The 19,332-nt window shown below is 41.3% G+C and overlaps 1 protein-coding gene across 1 annotated transcript in view; it reads right to left on the bottom strand.

Moving 5' to 3' along the window:
• Positions 1-18,039, bottom strand: part of IGBP1 (immunoglobulin binding protein 1) — a 38,992-nt gene extending 20,953 nt beyond the window's left edge. Inside the window, exons 1-5 of the mRNA XM_059910296.1 lie at positions 17,613-18,039; positions 16,938-17,231; positions 8,642-8,837; positions 6,984-7,063; positions 6,153-6,265 (exon numbers count right to left, since the gene is read on the bottom strand). Of these exons, the coding sequence (XP_059766279.1) occupies positions 6,153-6,265; positions 6,984-7,063; positions 8,642-8,837; positions 16,938-17,231; positions 17,613-17,803 (874 nt within the window). The 5' untranslated portion in view covers positions 17,804-18,039. The remainder of the gene's footprint in view (positions 1-6,152; positions 6,266-6,983; positions 7,064-8,641; positions 8,838-16,937; positions 17,232-17,612) is intronic.
• Between the last annotated feature and the right edge of the window lie 1,293 nt (positions 18,040-19,332).

Genomic DNA, 19,332 nt, shown 5'->3' with positions numbered 1-19,332 from the left:
ATCCTGCTTGAAACTGAATCAAAAAGAATAAAATACCTAGGAATAAACTTAACTAAGAAGGTGAAAGACCTATACTCTGAAAACTATAAAACATTTATGAAGGAAACTAAAGATGATACAAAGAAATGGAAAGATATCCTGTGCTCTTGGATTAGGAGAATTAATGTTATTAAAATGCCCATGCTGTCCAAAGCAATCTACAGATTTAATGCAATCCCTATCAAAATACACATGATATTTTTCACAGGACTAGAACGAATAACCCTAAAATTCATATGGAACCACAAAAGATCCTGAATTGCCAAAGCAATCTTGAGGAAAAAGAACAAAGCCAGAGGTATAATGCTCCCAGACTTCAGATGATACTACAAAGCTACAGTAATCAAAACAGCATGGTACTGGCACAAAAACAGACACACAGATTAATGGAACAGCATATACAGCCCAGAAATAGGCTATGGTCAATTAATCTATGACAAAAGAGGCAAGAATATACAATGAAGAAAAGACAGTCTCTTCAACAAGTGGTGCTGGGAAAATTGGACAGCTACATGTAAAACAATGAGATTAGAACATTTCCTCACACCATATACAAAAATGAACTCAAAATGGATTAGGAGACCTAAATATAAGACCTGAAGCCATAAAACTCCTAGAAGAGAATATAGGCAGAACACTCTGACATAATCGTAGCAATATTTTTTTTGGCTCTGTCTCCTAAGGCAAAAGAAGTAAAAGCAAAACTAAACAAATGGGACATAATTAAACTTAAAAGCTTTTACACAGCAAGGGAAAATATTGACAAAATGAAAAGACAACCTACACAGTGGGAGCAAATATTTACAACTGATGTGACCCATAAGGGATTACTATCCAAAATATTATGAACAGCTCATACAATTCATCATCAAAAAAACAAACAACCCAATAAATGGGCAGAAGACCTGAAGAGACAGTTTTCCAAAGACATACAGATGGCTAACAGGCACATGAAAAGATGCTCAACATCACTAATTATTAGAAAAACGCAAATCAAAACCACAATTAGGTATTACCTCACACCTGTCAGAATGGCTATCATCAAAAAGTCTACAAATAACAAATGTTGGAGAGGATGTGAAGAAAAGGGAACCCTCATACACTGTTGGTAAGAATGTAAATTGGTGCAGCCACTATGGAAAACAGTACGGAGGTTCCTCAAAAAACTAAAAATAGAACTACCATATGATCCAGCAATTCCACTCCTAGGTATATATCTAGAAAAAATGAAAACACTAATTCGAAAAGATACATGCACCCCAATGTTTATGGCAGCACTGTTTACAATAGCCAAGAGATGGAAGCAACTCAAGTGCCCATCAACAGACGAATGGATAAAGATGATGTGGTATATATATATGTATATATGTATACATACATACACACAGAGAATGGACTATTACTCAGCCATAAAAAAGAATGAAATTCTGCAATTTGCAGCAACATGGATGGACTTGGAGGGTATTATGCTTAGTGAAATAAGTCAGACAGAGAAAGACAAATACTGTATGATATCACTTATATGTGGAATCTAAAAAGTAATACAAATGAACAGATATGAAAAACAGAAACAGACTCACAGATATAGAACACAAACTTGTGGCTACCAAAGGGGGCAGAGGAAAGTAGGGAGGGACAAATTAGGGGTATGGGATTAACAGATACAAACTACTATGTATAATATAGATAATCAACAAGGATATATTGTATAGCACAGGGAATGATACCCATTATCTTGTAATAACTTATAATGGAGCATAATTTACAAATATACTGAATCATTTTGCTGTACACCTGAAACTAATATTGTAAATCAACTATACTTCAATTAAAAAACAAATAAAATGCACCTCTTGTAGACAGCATGCAGTTGAGTCTGGTAATCAATCTCTGATTTCTAATTTGAAGGTTTACTCCATTTATATTTAACATAACTACTGACATGGCTGGATTGGGATTTACCATTCTGCTATTGGTTTTCTGTTCATCTCATCTGTTTTTTGTTTCTCCATTCTTTCTTGCCTTCCTCCCTTTTAATTTCTCCATTGACTTTATAGCTTTCTCTCTTTGCATTATTTTTAAAAAATGCACCTTAGTTTTAGAGCAGTTTTAGGTATACAGTAAAATTGAATGAAAAGTACACAGCATTCCTATATAGCCCCTGCCCCACACAGACACAGCCTCCCCCCACTATCAACATCGACCCACAGTGGTACATTTTGTTATAATCAATGAACCTACACTGATGCCATCATTATCATGCAAAGTCCACAGTTTACATTAGGGTTCACTCTTGGTGTTGTACATTCTATGGATTTGGGCAAATGTATAATGACATATATTCACCATTACAGCATCATACTGAATAGTCTACCTGCCCCCAAAATCCTCTGTGGTTTGCCTATTCATCCCTCCTTTTCCTCTAATCCCTGGCAACCATTGACCCTTTTACTCTCTCCATAGTTTTGCCTTTTCCAGAATGTCATGTAGCTGGAATCATACAGTATGTAGCCTTTTCTGATTAGCTTCTTTCACTTAGTAATACGCATTTAAGGTTCCTCCATGTCTTTTTATGTCTTGATAGCTCATTTGTTTTTAGCAATGAATATTATTCCATTGTCTGTATGTACCACAGTTTATCCATTTGCCTACTGAGGGCATCTCGGTTGCTTCCAAATGTTGGCAATTATGAATAAAGCTGCTATAAACATTTGTGTGCAATTTTTGTGTGGACCTAACTTCAACTCATTTGGGTAAACACCAAGGAGCATGACTGCTTGATAGTATGGCTAGAGAATGTTTAGTTCTGACAAACTGTCTTCCAAAGTGTCTGTACCATTTTACATTCCCACCAACAATGAATGACAGTTCCTGTTGCTCCATGATCCATGCCAGCATTTGGTGTTGTCAGTATTTTGGATTTTGGCCATTCTTACAGGGGTGTAGTGGGATCACTGTTGTTTTAATTTGCAATTCCCTAATGACATATGATGTTGGGCATCTTTTCATATGCTTATTTCCCCTCTATATAATCTTCTTCCGTGAGGTGTCTAAGGTCTTTTACTCATTTTTAAATTGGGGTGTTTAGGGACTTCCCTGGTGGCGCAGTGGTTAAGAATCTGCCTGCCAACGCAAGGGACACAGGTTCGAGCCCTGGTCCGGGAAGATCTCACGTGCCGCAGAGCAACTAAGCCCCTGTGCCACAACTACGGAGCCTGCGTGCCACAACTACTGAAGCCCAAGTGCCTAGAGCCTGTGCTCCACAACAAGAGAAGCCACCGCAATGAGAAGCCCACGCACCACAACAAAGAGTAGCCCCCGCTCAACGCAACTAGAGAAAGCCCGCGTGCAGCAACAAAGACCCAATGCAACGAAAAATTAAATAAATAAATAAATAAATAAAATTGGGGTGTTTAATTGAGGCATTACTTCACTATCTCTGGGACCCACTGTTTCAAATGGGAAGGTGACAACAATTCATATCATTGTTCTTCTGTGTGTAATATGTACTTTATCTCTGGCTGCTTTCAAGATTCTCTTTTTCTTTTGTTTTCGGCAGTTTGACTATGATGTGCCTATGCTTGGTTTTCACTGTATTTAAAACCTGCTTAGTTAGGGCTTACTGATATTTCTAAATTTCTAAATTTGTGTTTCACAGATTTGGGGAATATTTCAGCCATCATTTCTTCAATTTTTTTTAATGGCCCCTTCTCTTTCTTCTCTCCTACTGGTATTCCAATTGTACATATGGTAGACCTTTTTACATTGTTTCACAGGTCATTGAGGCTCTTCATTTTTAACCGATCTTTTTTTTTTTTTTCAGATTGGCCTATTTCAAGTTAACCAACCCTTTCTCCTGTCATTGCCAATCTGCTATTAATCTCATCCAATTTAAAAAAATTGAAATATAGTTGATGTACAATATTATGTTAGTTTCAGGTGCATTACAGTGGTTTGACATTTGCATACATTATGAAATGATCACCACCATAAATCTGGTAACCATCTGTCCCTACACAAAGTTATCACAATATTATTGACCACATTTCTTATGCTGTATATTACACCCCCGTGGCTTTATTTATTTTATAACTAGAGGTTTATAGCTCTTAATCCCCTTCACCTATTTCCCCTCTCCAACCTCCCTCTCCTGTGGCAACCACCCGTTTTTTGTCTGTATCTATGAGTCTGGTTTGATTTTTAAACTTCAGATATTGTACTTTTCTGTTCCAGAATTTTTTGTGCATAGTTTCTACTTCTCTGAGATTTCTTACCTTTTCATTCATTACAAGTATATTTTCCCCTATGCCCTTGAGCATAGAAGTAAGCTGCTTTAAAGTCCTTATCTGCTAATTTCAACATCTGAGTCTTGGGTTGGTCTTCATTGATTGCTTTTCCTCTTGAGTATAAGTCACATTTTCTTTCTTTTTTTTTCCCGTACGTATAGTAGTTTAGGACTGAATCCCAGACTTTGTGAATGGTTATGTTGTAGAGATTACGAATTCTGTTCTGTTCCTCTAAAAAGTACTGATTTTTCATTTTAGTTAGTTTTCATTTGTCTAGAACGCAAATTCCAAATTCTGTTTCCTCTGCGTTGGGCAGTAGCTGGATTATCCATTCAGTTATTTTAGCTCTATCGAGGGTGCTTGGAGTCGATCCTGTATAGCTTAGTAGTCTGCCAGAGATTTGGGCAGGCTTTATACAATTAGGGCTCCTCCTCTGTGGTTCTCTCCTGGGATATCGTCTCAGTTTTCAGTTGCTACAGTCACCCTGAACTCAGTTCTCTCCTTCCTCATCCGATAAGACTGGTTTCTATCGAAGTTTTACCTACATCCATATTACAGCAAGTGCAGCCTGCCCATGGGTGAAAAGCTATAAAAAAAACAGGAAACCTTTTCAAATGACCACTCTTCTCTTCGTTACAGTGGAAAGAGCATTGGAAGTGGGAATTTTAGGGCCTGTATTAACATCCTGGCCTGGCCACTTTCTAGCTATGTTTACTTTGGGTTAGTTCTCAGACACCATTTCCTCATTCTAAAATGGGAGTAAGAATGTTTGCTTCATGGGGTTGTTAAGAGTATCAAGTGAGATAATACATGAGATAAGGAAAATAGGCTCAGAGGGGCTAGATGATATCCTATCTAAGTGGTAGGAGTAACTGGTTACTCCAGATCTGTCCATGCTTTTTCTGCTATGCCATATTGCTTCCATCTTTCTAATGACTATCAGCTCCACCTTTCCCTCCCAAAGACACCTCCAAGTACCTACCATGATCTAATTACCAAACTGAGCACCAAGAACACAGTAAGCCAAAGTCCTTGCCCTCAAGAAGTTCCAAGTACCGTTCCTTTCTTTTTTTTAAAAAATTAATTATTTATTTATTTATTTTTGGCTGTGTTGGGTCTTTGTTTCTGTGCATGGGCTTTCTCTAGTTGCGGCGAGCGGGGGCCACTCTTCATCGCGGTGCGCGGGCCTCTCACTGTCGCGGTCTCTCTTGTTGCGGAGCACAAGCTCCAGACACGCAGGCTCAGTAGTTGTGGCTCACGGGCCTAGTTGCTCCGCGGCATGTGGGATCTTCCCAGACCAGGGCTCGAACCCGTGTCCCCTGCATTGGCAGGCAGATTCTCAACCACTGCGCCACCAGGGAAGCCCCCCTTCTTATAAAAGTGTTGACTGCCCTACAGTCTATGTCTGATTTTGGTCACTCTCAGGGCCTTCAGATAGCTGTTTTGTTATATTCTGTTCAGTCTGTAATTGTTATCTATAGGAGGGGTTGGCCTGATAGAACCTACTCTGCTGTTACCAGAAGCAGAACTGCTATTTATGGATTTTTGGCTTTGCTATCTAGCTGCTCAGTCTGTTTTTATGCCATGATATTTGGAGAAATTAAAAAACTACGCTGTCCCACTGCCCCCATCCTCCCAAAATCATGTGCTATTTATTTTAATAATAAATGGAATAAAATACTGACTAGAATCTTTCTATTACTCAGAATCTTTGTCCAGATTTCTTTTGCTTCCAAAGGGCAACAATACTTGGTCTGAATTTAATTGCTCGAGAGTTAGGGACCAGTAGTGTAGTAGTATAACCACTCTCCTCCCACCCCTCCATACCTGATGTTTTCTTGGCTATACCCTGATCGGGTAATGCTCCAAATTTCTGATGCTGTTCATACCAGTCGTTCACTGTCATAGATGCCAGACTTGGATAACCAGCTCCAAATACTCTGCAAGAATCACACTGCATTTAGAAAAGTAAACATAAATAGCTCTATTACAAAGCCTCTTCTCTTTAGTGATAAAGCCTGTGTCTGTTTCATCCTTGCTCCCCTACCCAGCTATCTTCTGAGGATTTGTGCAAACTCCTGTTAGGATATGTAAAAAGAGGCATCCAGGAAGGAGAATTAAAGGCAAGAGCTTTCATGAGAAGATAAATAGCCCAGACTCATCTCCCAGTAAGCAATCCTGGAGGCTAATGCCCCCCAGAGGAGTGATGATACGATGGAAGGAGTATTTATACTTGCAGGGTATAAAAGATACACAGAGGAAGAAGACTCTTCTGCCACCCTATGGAAAAGCATCCCAAAACTCAGAATTAAAACCTAGATAGGCAAACATGTCCTTTTGAGAACTGTAGCTGAAGGAAACAGCGGGAAACAATTTTAAGGTCTACAATTCTGCCTTAGATTCTTTTCTTCTTTCTGTTTTTAATTAGTTAATTAATTAATTTTTGTTGGTTTCCTTTCTAGCCTATTTTTAAGCTCGAGTTTGTGAGGGAAATGTCTGATGAAGACAGACAGAGAAAGTTATCAGAGGAGATAATATCCCTCTGATGAAAGAACAGCCTCCCCAGGTGAAGCTATTACCTTCTGTTACTCATGCACTGTAAATGAACCATAAAAGCAGGGGGCTTGCAAAGGCAACCCACTTTTTAATACTACCTACTTGGCTTGGGCCATGTTCCGAGTGAGAACAAACGGTTTCATTGGAGGCCTGTCCTGACGAGATGAGTGAGAAGTTGATGCCTAAAAAGGAAATTAATTATCAGAAGTGTACTTGTCATTCTGCCCACCCCACTATGCAGGCTCTTATGTCTTTAGGTGCTTGAAAAGCCCTGTTTATCAGTCTCTAAGATATATCTGCAGAATACTAATGGTGGAGGTTGGTTAGCTCTCCTGAGGTGGCCCAAGTATCTTGCTGGAAAGGAAGGAAGAGAAAGCTCTCCCAGGAATCATTTCACCACAAGTGAAAAATTACTTGACTTTAAAATACTCCCCTCCAAAGAGGAAGATTCCAAAGCCTTCTTCCATGTTCCATCTAAAACCCTTGAGCTCAATTTGAAGCCCCTTTCCTTAGCCTGGCCTTCAGTGCTAAAGTTGAATTATGAAGACCCTTCTGCTAAAACCCTGTCCAATGTAATTTTGCTATTAATTGTCATGAGCTCCCTAGGGTGTTTTAGAAGCGGATGTTCCTAAATGCAAGGGTGGGGGGGAAGAATGGGTTAGTATCTTTCGTATATAGGTGCATAGAAATGTTTCAAGGAAACTTGGCTGTCCAGGGGCACACCAAAACAAACTATGGTCAAAGAAAAGATGTTCACTTGGTTCTAAACTCCATCACTTCCAGAGCCAACCCCAATACCAAATGAGAGAGCATAAAAACAAAAAACTAAGGAGATGGGAGGATCCAGAAGAGTCCAGCCTCATGATGCCTGAAAACCACTCATCTAGATATGCCCAAGGGGCCTTAAGGCTTTAGAATACTAATTGTTCATTCTTTGATCCTTTCACACTGAGAAACTAGGTTGATGTTACCCTGAGGCAAAAGCTCCTGGGCTAATTAGTGCAAATCGAATTAGCAAGAGGTTTCTCTGAGGACTTAAATGCCTGCGACTAGCTGATAAATTCAACTCAATTCATGTTATATTCTGAACCAAAAAATAAGTGGCAGCAGAGCCTAAGATTTTGAAGCAGCAGCTCCAAAACACAGTTATGATCTTCAGAGACAGTGGGGTTACACCAAGTTTTCTTTACCAATATGCCCGACATTTTGTGCACAGAGATGTCCTTGCTGTGTTTCATACTTGGGTGACCTAAGGTGTGAGAGTGTAGCGTTGTGTAAGGTTAAATCCTGGTTTCTCCCCCAACCTAACCACATTCCATGTCTTTTGCTTTATCTTCTTTTTACTCTTTTCTCTCTCTTCTCCAGTCACACTCTTCTTCTTCATTCCCATCCTATCCCTCTTCCTGTTTATTACAGTCAAGCACAGGTTTTCAAGGCCCACCTCTCTATGCCTTCCTTCAGCAGTCATGACTGCTCACAGCCCAAACCAATTTTCACTTCAGAGAAGCCTCCCTCCCTCCTGGCATGTCACAAAATTACAAAAGACTGGAAGTGTGTTACAGGTTAGAAAGCACTGGGGAACGATACTATAAGCTAGAAAGCAAGCTATCCTAGTGAACCTTCAGCCTTCCTCCACTAACCTTAATAAGAACAATGATTTTATGGAGACTTAAAAGGATTTTAGTTTGATTACTCTCCTGTAGAAGATTCAAATCTCGGACAGTAGCTTTTTGAGCGATATAGGCAGTGACCAGGCTTACCTCTTTGGAAGAGTCTTTTCCTCTCAGGATCTTTATTTCCTGGTCAATGCTCTCAATCTCTTCTAAGCTGATACCAATCCACCTTCGAAGGTGAAGGAGGTAATATTCACGAATACGTTCATCATCTGCTTGACCACTTTCCACAGCAGATTTCAGTGCAGACAACCTATGCTCCGCCTCCTTCTTCTGCTTGTATCTGTTCCACAGAAACGCATTAGCCAGGAACTTAAAAATAAAGAGGTGTTCCTTCAAAAGCAGGCCACAATACAATTTTACCTTTACAAATGACCAGGGACACCGATTTCCATTTAGGCAAAAATACAGATTATATGCCTCAGAATTTGCCACCAAGGCAGTTCTCTCAAGACGAGAAGGCAAGGAAGGGATCAGCAGAAGGTGAGAAATACATTCTGAAACCAGAAAAATATCGAAGTAACCTGATCTGAGCAACGTTTCCCATCATATTTTGAGATGGGAGTGCCTTAGTAATTTTATGACAACAACCTTTACTAGGTTGGGTGCTTAGTATATACAATGTCCATTTGGGAATTACAGCTTCAAGGAGTCATAGAATCTTAGGGGTCATTTACCTGCCATTGACGCAGGAATCCCTTGTGAAACAGCCTAAAAAATGGTCATCTCTTCTTTTCTTCTGGGCAAAATATTTCCAGCTCCTCTAACTCATCCTAGTATAATTTGAAGACTCATATCCACCTTGCCTGCCTTTTTCAAGATGCATTCTAGTATGTCATCTACCACTCATTGGACAACTATTTACTGAGTACCTGTTGTGACTGGTACTGTTCTCAGTGCTTGAGACACAACAGTGCATACAAGAAAGTCCTTGCTCTCCTGAAACTTTCATTCTAGTGTGAGAAGACAGCACTTCTAGTGGTGAAGTGCTCTGAAGAAGCAAAAAAAGCAAGGTAAAGTGGATAGAGTGATGGTGCGAAAGTAGGGGTGATCAGGAGAGACTTCTTTGAAGAGATGACATTTGAGCAAAGACTTCAAGGAAGTAAGGATGGAAGCCATGCCAGTATCTGAAACAGTGTTCTAAGGGGGAAAAGCAAATATGAAGGTCCTGGGGTGGGAGAGTGCTGGCCTGACATGTTTGAGAAATAGCAAGGAGGTCAGTGTGGCTGGCATGGCGTGAAGAATAACAGGAAGTGAGGTCAGAGAGATAGCCAGGGCCATAATTTGTAGAACCCTGTAGGCCAAGAAGACACAAAATATCAAATGTCATGATATTTTGAGAAGAGAAAGCCACTGGAAGCTTTAAAATAGAATACATGAAATGAACTTTTTTTTAATGGACTACTCTGTTGTGTGTAGACTGTGGGGGGGGGGGGGGTGGGAGGCAAGGGTGGAGCAGGAAAATCAATTAAGAGGATATTGCCACAATCCAGGCAAGAGACAGTGACTTGAAATAGGGAGGTGGTGAGATGTGGACGTAATTAAAATATAACAGTATTTGTTGATTTATTGGATGTAAGGTCTTGAGGCAAAGAGAGGAGTCAAGGGAAAACTCCACAACTTCCAAGAGAAGTATCTTGAAATATCTATGTCTGGAACCCCACTCTAGACCTCCAGAATCAGACGCTCCTCTGTGGGTGTTCACCCAAATCTGGAGTTCTTAACCTGAGGTCCACGGACAGAGTTTGGAGGGAGGGGTGTTCTTGAACTCCCCCAAATGTTGTATAGAATTCTACGTGTATGCTTCTTCTTCTTCTGTTTTTTTTTTTTTTTTTTTTTTTTTTTACTGGGGAGAGTTTAAGGAGGTCCATGACCCACAAAAAGTCAAAAACCTCTGCTCTGGAAACATTCTTTATTATAAAAACTTTTAGGCTCTTCTGCTCCTTTTAATCAACAAGTGGGCACTTTATGTAATGTTATAAATAACTGTCACAGCACCATCATAGGTGGCCTTCTGAGTAAAACACTACACAGGTCAATTCCTAGTTCATGAATGCTATTACATATATCACTTGAGAACATTTAACTCTGGTGCCACTCCTACCCCCACCCTCTTTCCTGGATGTACCTAAGTCAGGAAAAAAAGAAAAAAAAATACACACACACACACACACACACACATATATATATCAGGGCCTTAGAATGTATGTAATCCAGGGTAAATTCTTGGTTAGTCTACTGGGCCTTTGAATAAGGTTCCTGTGCTTCCTTTCCCATCCTCTGCATGCATGCGGTCTAGTCACACTCTCTGATCTTTCCTTCTTCTCTACTTCCTTTGCTTCTATGACTTTGCTCCTAGTCATCTTTGGGACTTCTAAGTTCCTGAACTCCTATTCTTTGAGGCCAGTGTTTTTTAAACCTTTCTGTCTTAGCAGAAGAACCCTTTCTTCTTATGAGAGCTTATTTGGAACTCCAAAAAGTAATAAAAGATAAAATCCGCCTTGGTTAAATCAGAGGAGGGCTCCCAACATGCCCCCTACCCAGGCACTGTGGTGGAATCTTAGGGCTCGAAGGAACAGGTTGTAAACCACCGTCCTAGACCTTTGTCACTGTTCTAGATTTCCTATGGTGAGCCACTGCATGCAAACACTCCCTATCACCCTAGAATTCCCCAGTGCCTGTCACCCTTCTGACTCTGGGCAACTTTCATCATTCACTCCCCTTTTCTGCTCCCAAGCTGCTGAAGAGAGGTAACGAATTACAAATTTGTGTCAAATGAGTCAACTACAAATTCATGTGATCAAACTTCAGCGGAACGGTCACTCTTGTTCAGCTATCTTTTTGCTCATCTTTTGTGGATTCCATGCCACCATCATGCTCACCAGATGGCCAGCCAATGTAGAAATTCAATTTCCCTTTTTACCTTAAAATCTCTATAGCTTCACCTTTCCTCCTCTCCTCTTGCCTTTAAGGAGCTAATGTTGTTTTTACCATTCCACTTTGGCTATCAATCCTGTCCCCACCCACATTCTTCCAAGCCTCACTCAATCAATCATCCTCCCTGTCATTAGCAGTCACAATTTTTCACCCTACTGGTGCCTTTCCCCTATCCTAGAAACACCTTCCCTCGATCCATGTTCTGCCTTTTCAAATGACCACTCTTCTCTCTTTTCTAAACAGCACTAGAACTGGGAATTTGAAGACCTGAGTTTAAAGCCTGGCCACTTACCAGCCACGTAACTTTGGACAAGTCAGTACTCAGAGCCCATTTCCTTATTTCTAAAACGGGATAATATCTGCTTCATGGGGCTGTTAAGAGGATCAAATGAACAATATTCATGAAAGTGCTTTGTAAGCAGCAATATATTGTTATCTGATGGGAAAAATTGAGGTTAAGGGGGGCTAGATGATGCCCCATCTACTAGGTGGCAGAAATTGGACTGGTCACCCCAGGTCTGACTCCAAAGCCCAGGCTTTTTCTGCTATACCATATTGCTTCCATCTTTCTGATGACCACTCTATCTGTCCTTCCCAAAGATACCTCAAGTACCTACTATGATCCAATTACTGGTTGGGTACCAAGGATATAATGATATAATCAGGATACTAAGGATATAATTAGTCAAGGTCTCTGACCTTTAGAAGTTCCAAGTCTAGAAAATAACAGATTGTTATGGCCTTATAAGTAACATAAACTAAGTGCTACAGTATCTGGGAGGGGAGACAGGTAGAGAGAAGCTTCAAAGAGGACATGACATTTGTCCTCTCTCTTCCCCAGGCTTCTTTCTATAAGTACTTTTACCTGTACCTTGTTGAGTCTCTTACCTCTGCTCTTTCTTTCCTCTTCCTTCTCCCTTAATTTGCCCCAAGGTTTTATCCTTGGCTTTTTTTTTCTCTCTACATGTTTTTTCTTGGCAGACTATCCACACCCAGCGACACGCCTGAATTTTTAGCACTAGCAGCAAAACAGTCTGATAAGTTTTAGTTACACATTTCCATCTGTCTATGGACATGGCTATCCAGTTGTCACTTGAGGACCTAAATTCAGTAAATCTAAAACTAGACTCATTACTTGCCCAGCTTCTACTTCTCCATTTCTGTCGAAAGAATGTAGGTACAGTTAATCAAGACTTACACTTACACCTCAAAGATGGGAATTAGAGTAGAGAAGATACGTGAAGAAACAGGTTTTGAGGGAGAGAGAGGACATACCATTTAGGTGTTTTACGTAGGAGGGCCTCACGGTGTAAAGTCATGAGGTGGGGGATGGAAGACTTACAGAAACTAAATGAGGATTTGAACAATTTGTTTTCTAATCATATAAATGCTTCTTGCAAAAGTAATATCTCTGATAGTTGTAACTTCATTTTTATCACTTCTTCCCAGTTGAAGTACTATTATAACACGTTAACTTGTCTTTCTGCCCCTCTCTTCCCTTTCAATGTTCCATACACATCACTTCCTTACAGTCCTCCAACCATACTACTCTTAGCTTCTGCCAAATCAGACTATTCTCCATTTCCTGTACGTACCTCCAACTACCCTGCCTTGGGCTTTTGCTCATGTTGTTCCCCCCTGCTTGTCAAGAATAAGTATTTTTTGAGCACCTTCTATATACCAAGTGCTGTGCTAGACATACCACAGAGAACAAGAGAGAAATGGCTCCTGCTCTCATGGAGTATACATTCTAGTAGGGGAGAAAGACAAAGCCCAGAAAGACAGATAAATGAAGAACATTCTATGCAAAGAGAACAACATGTACAAAGACTCTGTAGAAGGAAAGGACTGGATCTGTTCGGAACTGAAAGAAGGCTATTACGGCAGCAGTCTAGTGAACAAGGGGAGTATGATATATGACGAGATTGGAGAGAGGCAGATGCCAGATCATCCAGGTCTTTATAGTTAATGGCTTGGATATTTCAGATGAGAGATGCTGGTGTCCTAGATGAAGGTATGATAGTGGAGAAAGAGAGAAACAGAAGGACATAAGGTACATTTTGTAGCTAGAACTGGCAGGCCTTGTGGATGGACTGGATGTGGCAATTCAGAAGGGAGGAACTGAAGCTAACTCCTAGGTTTCTGGCTTAAAACCTGGGGGAGTGGTGGTCTGTTTATTGAGATGGTAAAGACATGAGTGTGGGGGTACATTTGGGGATTAAAAAGCCAGCAGTTCAATTTAGGGCATGTTAAGTTTGAGATATCTGTGAAACATCCATGCATGGTGTTCAAAGTCACGAGAGGTCTGGGTTAGTGATATAAATATGGGAGCCATTAGCGAAAAGATAGTGTTGGTATCTCATCTGTCAGGCATTAAAAAAAAAAAGGTCAAAGATCAAGCTTTCTAACCAAAGAAATGCAAATCAAAACAATGAGGTATCTTTCCTGCTTGCCCATATGGATTTTCTAGGTGTTGCCATTCAATACTGTTGCAGTGGGACATACTTTGAAACTTTGTTATTGTGGAAAGCAATGTAATTACCATCAAGAGTCAAAATATTCAAACCTTTTGATTTAGGCACTGGTCCTTCTAGAAATCTGTCCTACAGGAACAGTGACAGATGCAGTTATGTTTCCTCATAACATTACTTAGAATAGCAAATAAAAAATCAACCCATAAACAGGCTAAGCATTTGACAATAAAAGATTAGTTTAAATAATTATGATATGACTGTAAGCTGGAATACTATTTAACCATTAAATACCATGGCTTCAAAAGACATGGGGAAATCAAAACAGGATGTTAGGTTTAAAAAAAAGGATAAAAAAACTATATTTATGGTATTCTTCCAAATTTATTAACTAAAATAACTATGTATCTGGAAGGAAATACATCAGATAGTTAACAAAGGTCATCTCTGAGTGCTAGGATGAAGACTTACTTTTAATTTAAAAAATGTTCTGTCTTCCAACTTTCTACAATGAGTATTATTACTTTTACATTCAGGCTAACCTGTAATTTGCATTTTTAACCATCCTTCTAGTCTCACCTCAAATGCTACTACATTCGGAAACCTTTTCCTTAACCCTCCAACCAGATGTGATCACTCCCTGGTCTTTGTCCACAACACCATTTGTATCTCTCTTGTGCATTTACAGTCTTTTTTTTTTTTTTTTTGGATATATTACGATTATTTGGATACCAAACTCACTGTTTAAACTACCTGTTATATGCCAACCGGCTGCCCCTACCTTCTTACAAAGGACATGATACTGAATTCCACCTCATATCAGTCTATCCCGTCTCCTCAAAAATCATTCTCTGTCACTCACTAGCTCTTAACCATACTTTATTATTCTTTAAAGCCCTTACCACCTAAAATCACATTTTTATTTAGTAGCTTACTGTCTGTCTCCTCCAACAAAACAAGAGCTCCATGAGGGCACGGACTTTGTCTGGGTCTCCATTACTTAGCACACAGTAAAGGCTCAATAAATATGTTAAATGAATCAATCAATTTTCAGCTCTCTAGACCAGGCCTCTCCTCTGAGCTTCATGCTACAGATACCTTGACTTGGATGTCTCCTAGGCACCTTAAATGCAACATGTCTCCATATACAATTCATACTCTCCCCTATCTGTTCTTCCTCTTCTATTCCCCCATCTCAATGAGTTCCACAGCCACCCACCTACATCAGAAACATGGACATCTTCCTTGTTGCTTCATCCTACCCTACCTGTCACAACCAATTGATCGTTTTCTGCAGCTTCAACCCTATAAATAAATATATCCCCTCCATCCCTTCTGCCATTGCAGTAGTAAGGTCTCATCACCTCTGTGACCTAACTGGATCTAATCTTCTCCCTCAGAATGCTTCCTAACTGCTGCCAGAGTATGCTAGTTAAAATGCAAATATGACCTTGCTACTCTTTAAGGAAAAAAAAAAAAAACCTCCAGTGGATCCCTAGTCACCAAACAAATCTCAAGCTCTTTAGCATGGCCTAATAATAGGTAACATTCATAGAATATTTACTATGTAACAGATACTGTGCTAGCTGTTTTATGTGGTTTATTTTATTAATGCCTCTTAACCCTATGAGATAGGTACCACTGTTACTTAGACTTCACATATGAGGAAACCTGAGGCTCAGACAGGTTACATAAGTTACCCAAAGTCCAATGGCTTATAAGTAAAGCTGGGTCTCAAACCCAGGTCTCTCATTCCACGACCTGTACTCAGCTACAAAGATACGACAATAGCTGACTTTGAGTGCTTACTGTATCAGACAATGTGGTAAGAGCTTTTTATGCATTTCTCTTCTATTTTATAGGACCTATTATTATCCAATTTGACATCTGGGGAAATTAAGGCACTGAGGGATTAAGCAATCTACCCAAAATCAGAATGATTAAATTTTGGAGCTGGGATTCAAACCCCTTTCCCAAGTTCTCAGGAACAAGGTCGTTCTTTCACCTTCCTCACACCCCAAGCTCTCCTTGGTCTGAACCCTACAACATTCTTCAGCATCATTCTTTCCCCTTCTTCAACACCCACTTTGTGTTCTAGCATCACCTAATTGCTTACAGTTGTTCCCCACCCCAGCACTGTGGTCTTTAATGTCCCTGTAGCTTTACTAATGCTATTATCTCTGCTGGCTAAAGCCCTCCTTTCCTCTTCCTCTGGATGATACTCCTGCGCATCCTTCAACAACTCAGCACAGGAGTCACCTCGTCCAGGGAGCCTTCTCCTCTCTCCTGCTCCCTCTTTGGTTAGGTGCCCCTCCTGTCTGCTCTCCCGATACCTTGTGCATCTCCCTATCACGTCATTTTATAATTTATACCGTTTCTATGCCTCTTTTCCTCACCACACTGTATGCTCCTCCAAGGCAGAGACCACCCATATTCAGACAAACGCCCATACTCAGTTTGAATCCCCAGTGCCTAGCATAGCTCCTAAACACTGTGAGCGCTCTTCGTAAAAAACTAAACTAAGAGAGTAAGCAAGGTGTTCAAGGTCACATAATGAAGCTATGCCAGTACTAAGATTAGTTCAGGATGTTACACACCTGATCCAGTATTGTTAGAACAGAGCTTCTCAATCAATTGACCATAAGTGGACTTGTGCCCTTCAGAGATACTTACCTCACTGTACCATGTGAGTATTGCTGTGCTGTGATGTGGGAGAGACTGGGAGACACTCTGCTAAACTACATTGCTGTCGTTGGCAACCATAAGGTGCTAGGGGTCTGACAGTTAGGTATGATCATTTCAACCAAGGCAGAGGCTTCTTGAAAAACTCAGGAGTTTGCTCTCACCAGGGCCTATGCTAAATAAGAACCCAAAGAGTGACACACACCATTGTTTCCCACCCCCCCCCCGGAAAAAAAAACATGCACCCCTCCCCCCCAACAGCACTGCCATTGGGCAGTCCTCAAATGACCCACCTCTCTATTTTAGCCTGTCTCTGGGATGCCATAGCAACGAGGCTAGGATAGGCCATGGAGGAATCAGCAGTGTTATTTTCAGCGGAGTTGGTCTTGGTTTTGGGCAGCTCAAACTCTGCCACATGATAGTATTGGCACTGAGTTAAGTAGTTTAAAAAGTGTTCTCGAGCCCACTGCAAATGATCTAGACGCTTGCTGGGGTTGACTTGTTTCATGGCGAATGCTCCTTGAAATGCTGGCACCATCAGGTACTTCAGATCGGTGGAAGCAATCTCTTCCAAATCTTCATTTCGGCTGGAAAGAGCAAAGAGGAGGCTATGAAGTCTGGCTGGGCATTCAAACTGTGGCCCTGGCTTCCTGGGGGAGGGAAGGGCTGGGGTGGGGGTGGGACAAAGGGAGGAGGCACCGGGAACAGCTGCCAGTTTTCTTCACTGACAGTGGCCGAGCGCTCTCACCCAATGCCTATGCAAATAGCCAACACTAGGGAGCAGAGTCGTGTGATATTAAAGATCTCGGAAGAGAGGTGGAGAATGTAAACAATGTACACAAGGTCGCAGTGGGAGGTAGGAAAGAAAGGCTCCGGGTTTTAAAGGTCTCCTGCACCCAGGATCAATGGTTCCGCCCTTGGTAACTATTATTACCTACGTTCCGAGTCGTACTACCCTCTCCCCATACCTGAACAAGTCGAGCTCCAATAACATTTCGGCAGCCTTCTTCAGGAGGTCCAGTCCCTTGAACACCTTATCTTGGATGATCCGGGAGCCGGTGGGTTCAGTCGCGACTTCCACTTCGTCCAGAAGCTGCTTGCTGGTTTCGAACAGCTCGGGGAGCCGCGGCAGCAGTAACTCGTCTTCGGCTGTTGCCATCTTGGAGCAGAGAACACGGAAGACCTCACTTCCGGCCCTGGGACAGATGGGCTGGGCTGTCAGCAACGAAACCGGAAGGGGCGCAGCATTGGTCCAGTGGCTCCATTGCTACCCAAGCGTCGGACAACTGCCAGAAGCGGCTTTTAGCTAAAACCTAGCAACCGTTTCCATAGACTCATTTTACCAGGCTGCCTATTACCAGTAGTAGGCATCTGTTACAGACACACAACGCGCAAACAAACAAGCAAACCCTAGGTGCTGCTTTTCGCGTGGCCGCTCGTCGCCAATCCGGGTCTGGGCAGTGGCGTAGGCTCTAAAGCGCGGCTGTGACGAGGCTGAATTCGGAGCTAGGGCGGGCGCGAGAGGGTAGGCGCAGGCGCGCCCCCGGAGTCCGCCAGGCGTGCGCCTTACCTCGCAAGGCTCCCCCTGGCCTGAAGGGCCGGGGCGGCCAGGGTCGTGCAAGTAGCGCCCCCCTCCGGCTTCCGTCCACCCAGCAGCTGGAGCTCTGGGTTCCTCCCAGCCAATCCTCGCCTGCTCTCTTCCCCGTCGCTTCACCCCTCCTACACACACACATTTAAAAGTTACTGTTACCAACCCCTTTTACACACACACACATTCAAAAGTTACTGTCACCCCTCCTATACACACACACACACACACACACACACACACTTTCAAAAGTTACTTCCTCTGTGAAAGCTTCCTTGAGCCCCTGTCCCCCGCCAAATGAAAATTTTCTGTGCATCTCTATCAGAACACCTACCACACTGTATTACAGCTAGTGACTTACAAATCTATCTCCCTTACCACTATGAGTCTGATTAATTTTTGCACCTCTCCGGCTAGCCCAGTGCCTGGTACTTATTAAGTGCCCAGTGTCATTATATGAATAGAAAAATAAGTGATCGGTTTGGAAAGCAGCTCAATTACGCAGAACTGCGCTGTTCAACACGGTAGCCACTTGCCACACGGGGCTATTGAGCACTTGAATGTGGCTATTTTGAATTGAGATGTGCTTTCAATGTAAAATATACACCGGATTTTGAGAACTTATTACGAAAAAATAATGTAAAATATCTCAATAATTTTTACACTGACTACATGTTGAAATGCTAATGTTTTGTATATATTGGGTTAAACATATTATTAAAATGAATTTCACTTGTGTCTTTTCACTTTTTTAATGTGCCTACTAGAAAACTTAGAATTACATATTGGGTTCACGTTTGTGGCTAACAGCTACTGTACAGCGCTGATGTAAAAATATAATTCCAGGACTTTGAAAGAAGGGACCTCATTGCTTTGAACAAATCAATATAAATATGTACTGATTACCATAGGACACACCCCGAGTTGTCCTAGGAGATTGAATTTAAGTAAAATGCATGTTGCCTGCCCTGGAAAATCAGCTTTTAAACTAAATGTAGTTTACACTATCATTGAGACGAAAAAAATTTTCATGTAAAAACAACTAGAGGGCAATATAGGACAGTATATAACTAGGGGATATGTTGTACTGCATAGGTTGT

Source organism: Balaenoptera ricei, chromosome X, assembly GCF_028023285.1.
Source record: "Balaenoptera ricei isolate mBalRic1 chromosome X, mBalRic1.hap2, whole genome shotgun sequence".
In the NCBI taxonomy this organism is placed as follows: domain Eukaryota; kingdom Metazoa; phylum Chordata; class Mammalia; order Artiodactyla; family Balaenopteridae; genus Balaenoptera; species Balaenoptera ricei.
This window is presented reverse-complemented; position numbering and strand designations above follow the sequence as displayed.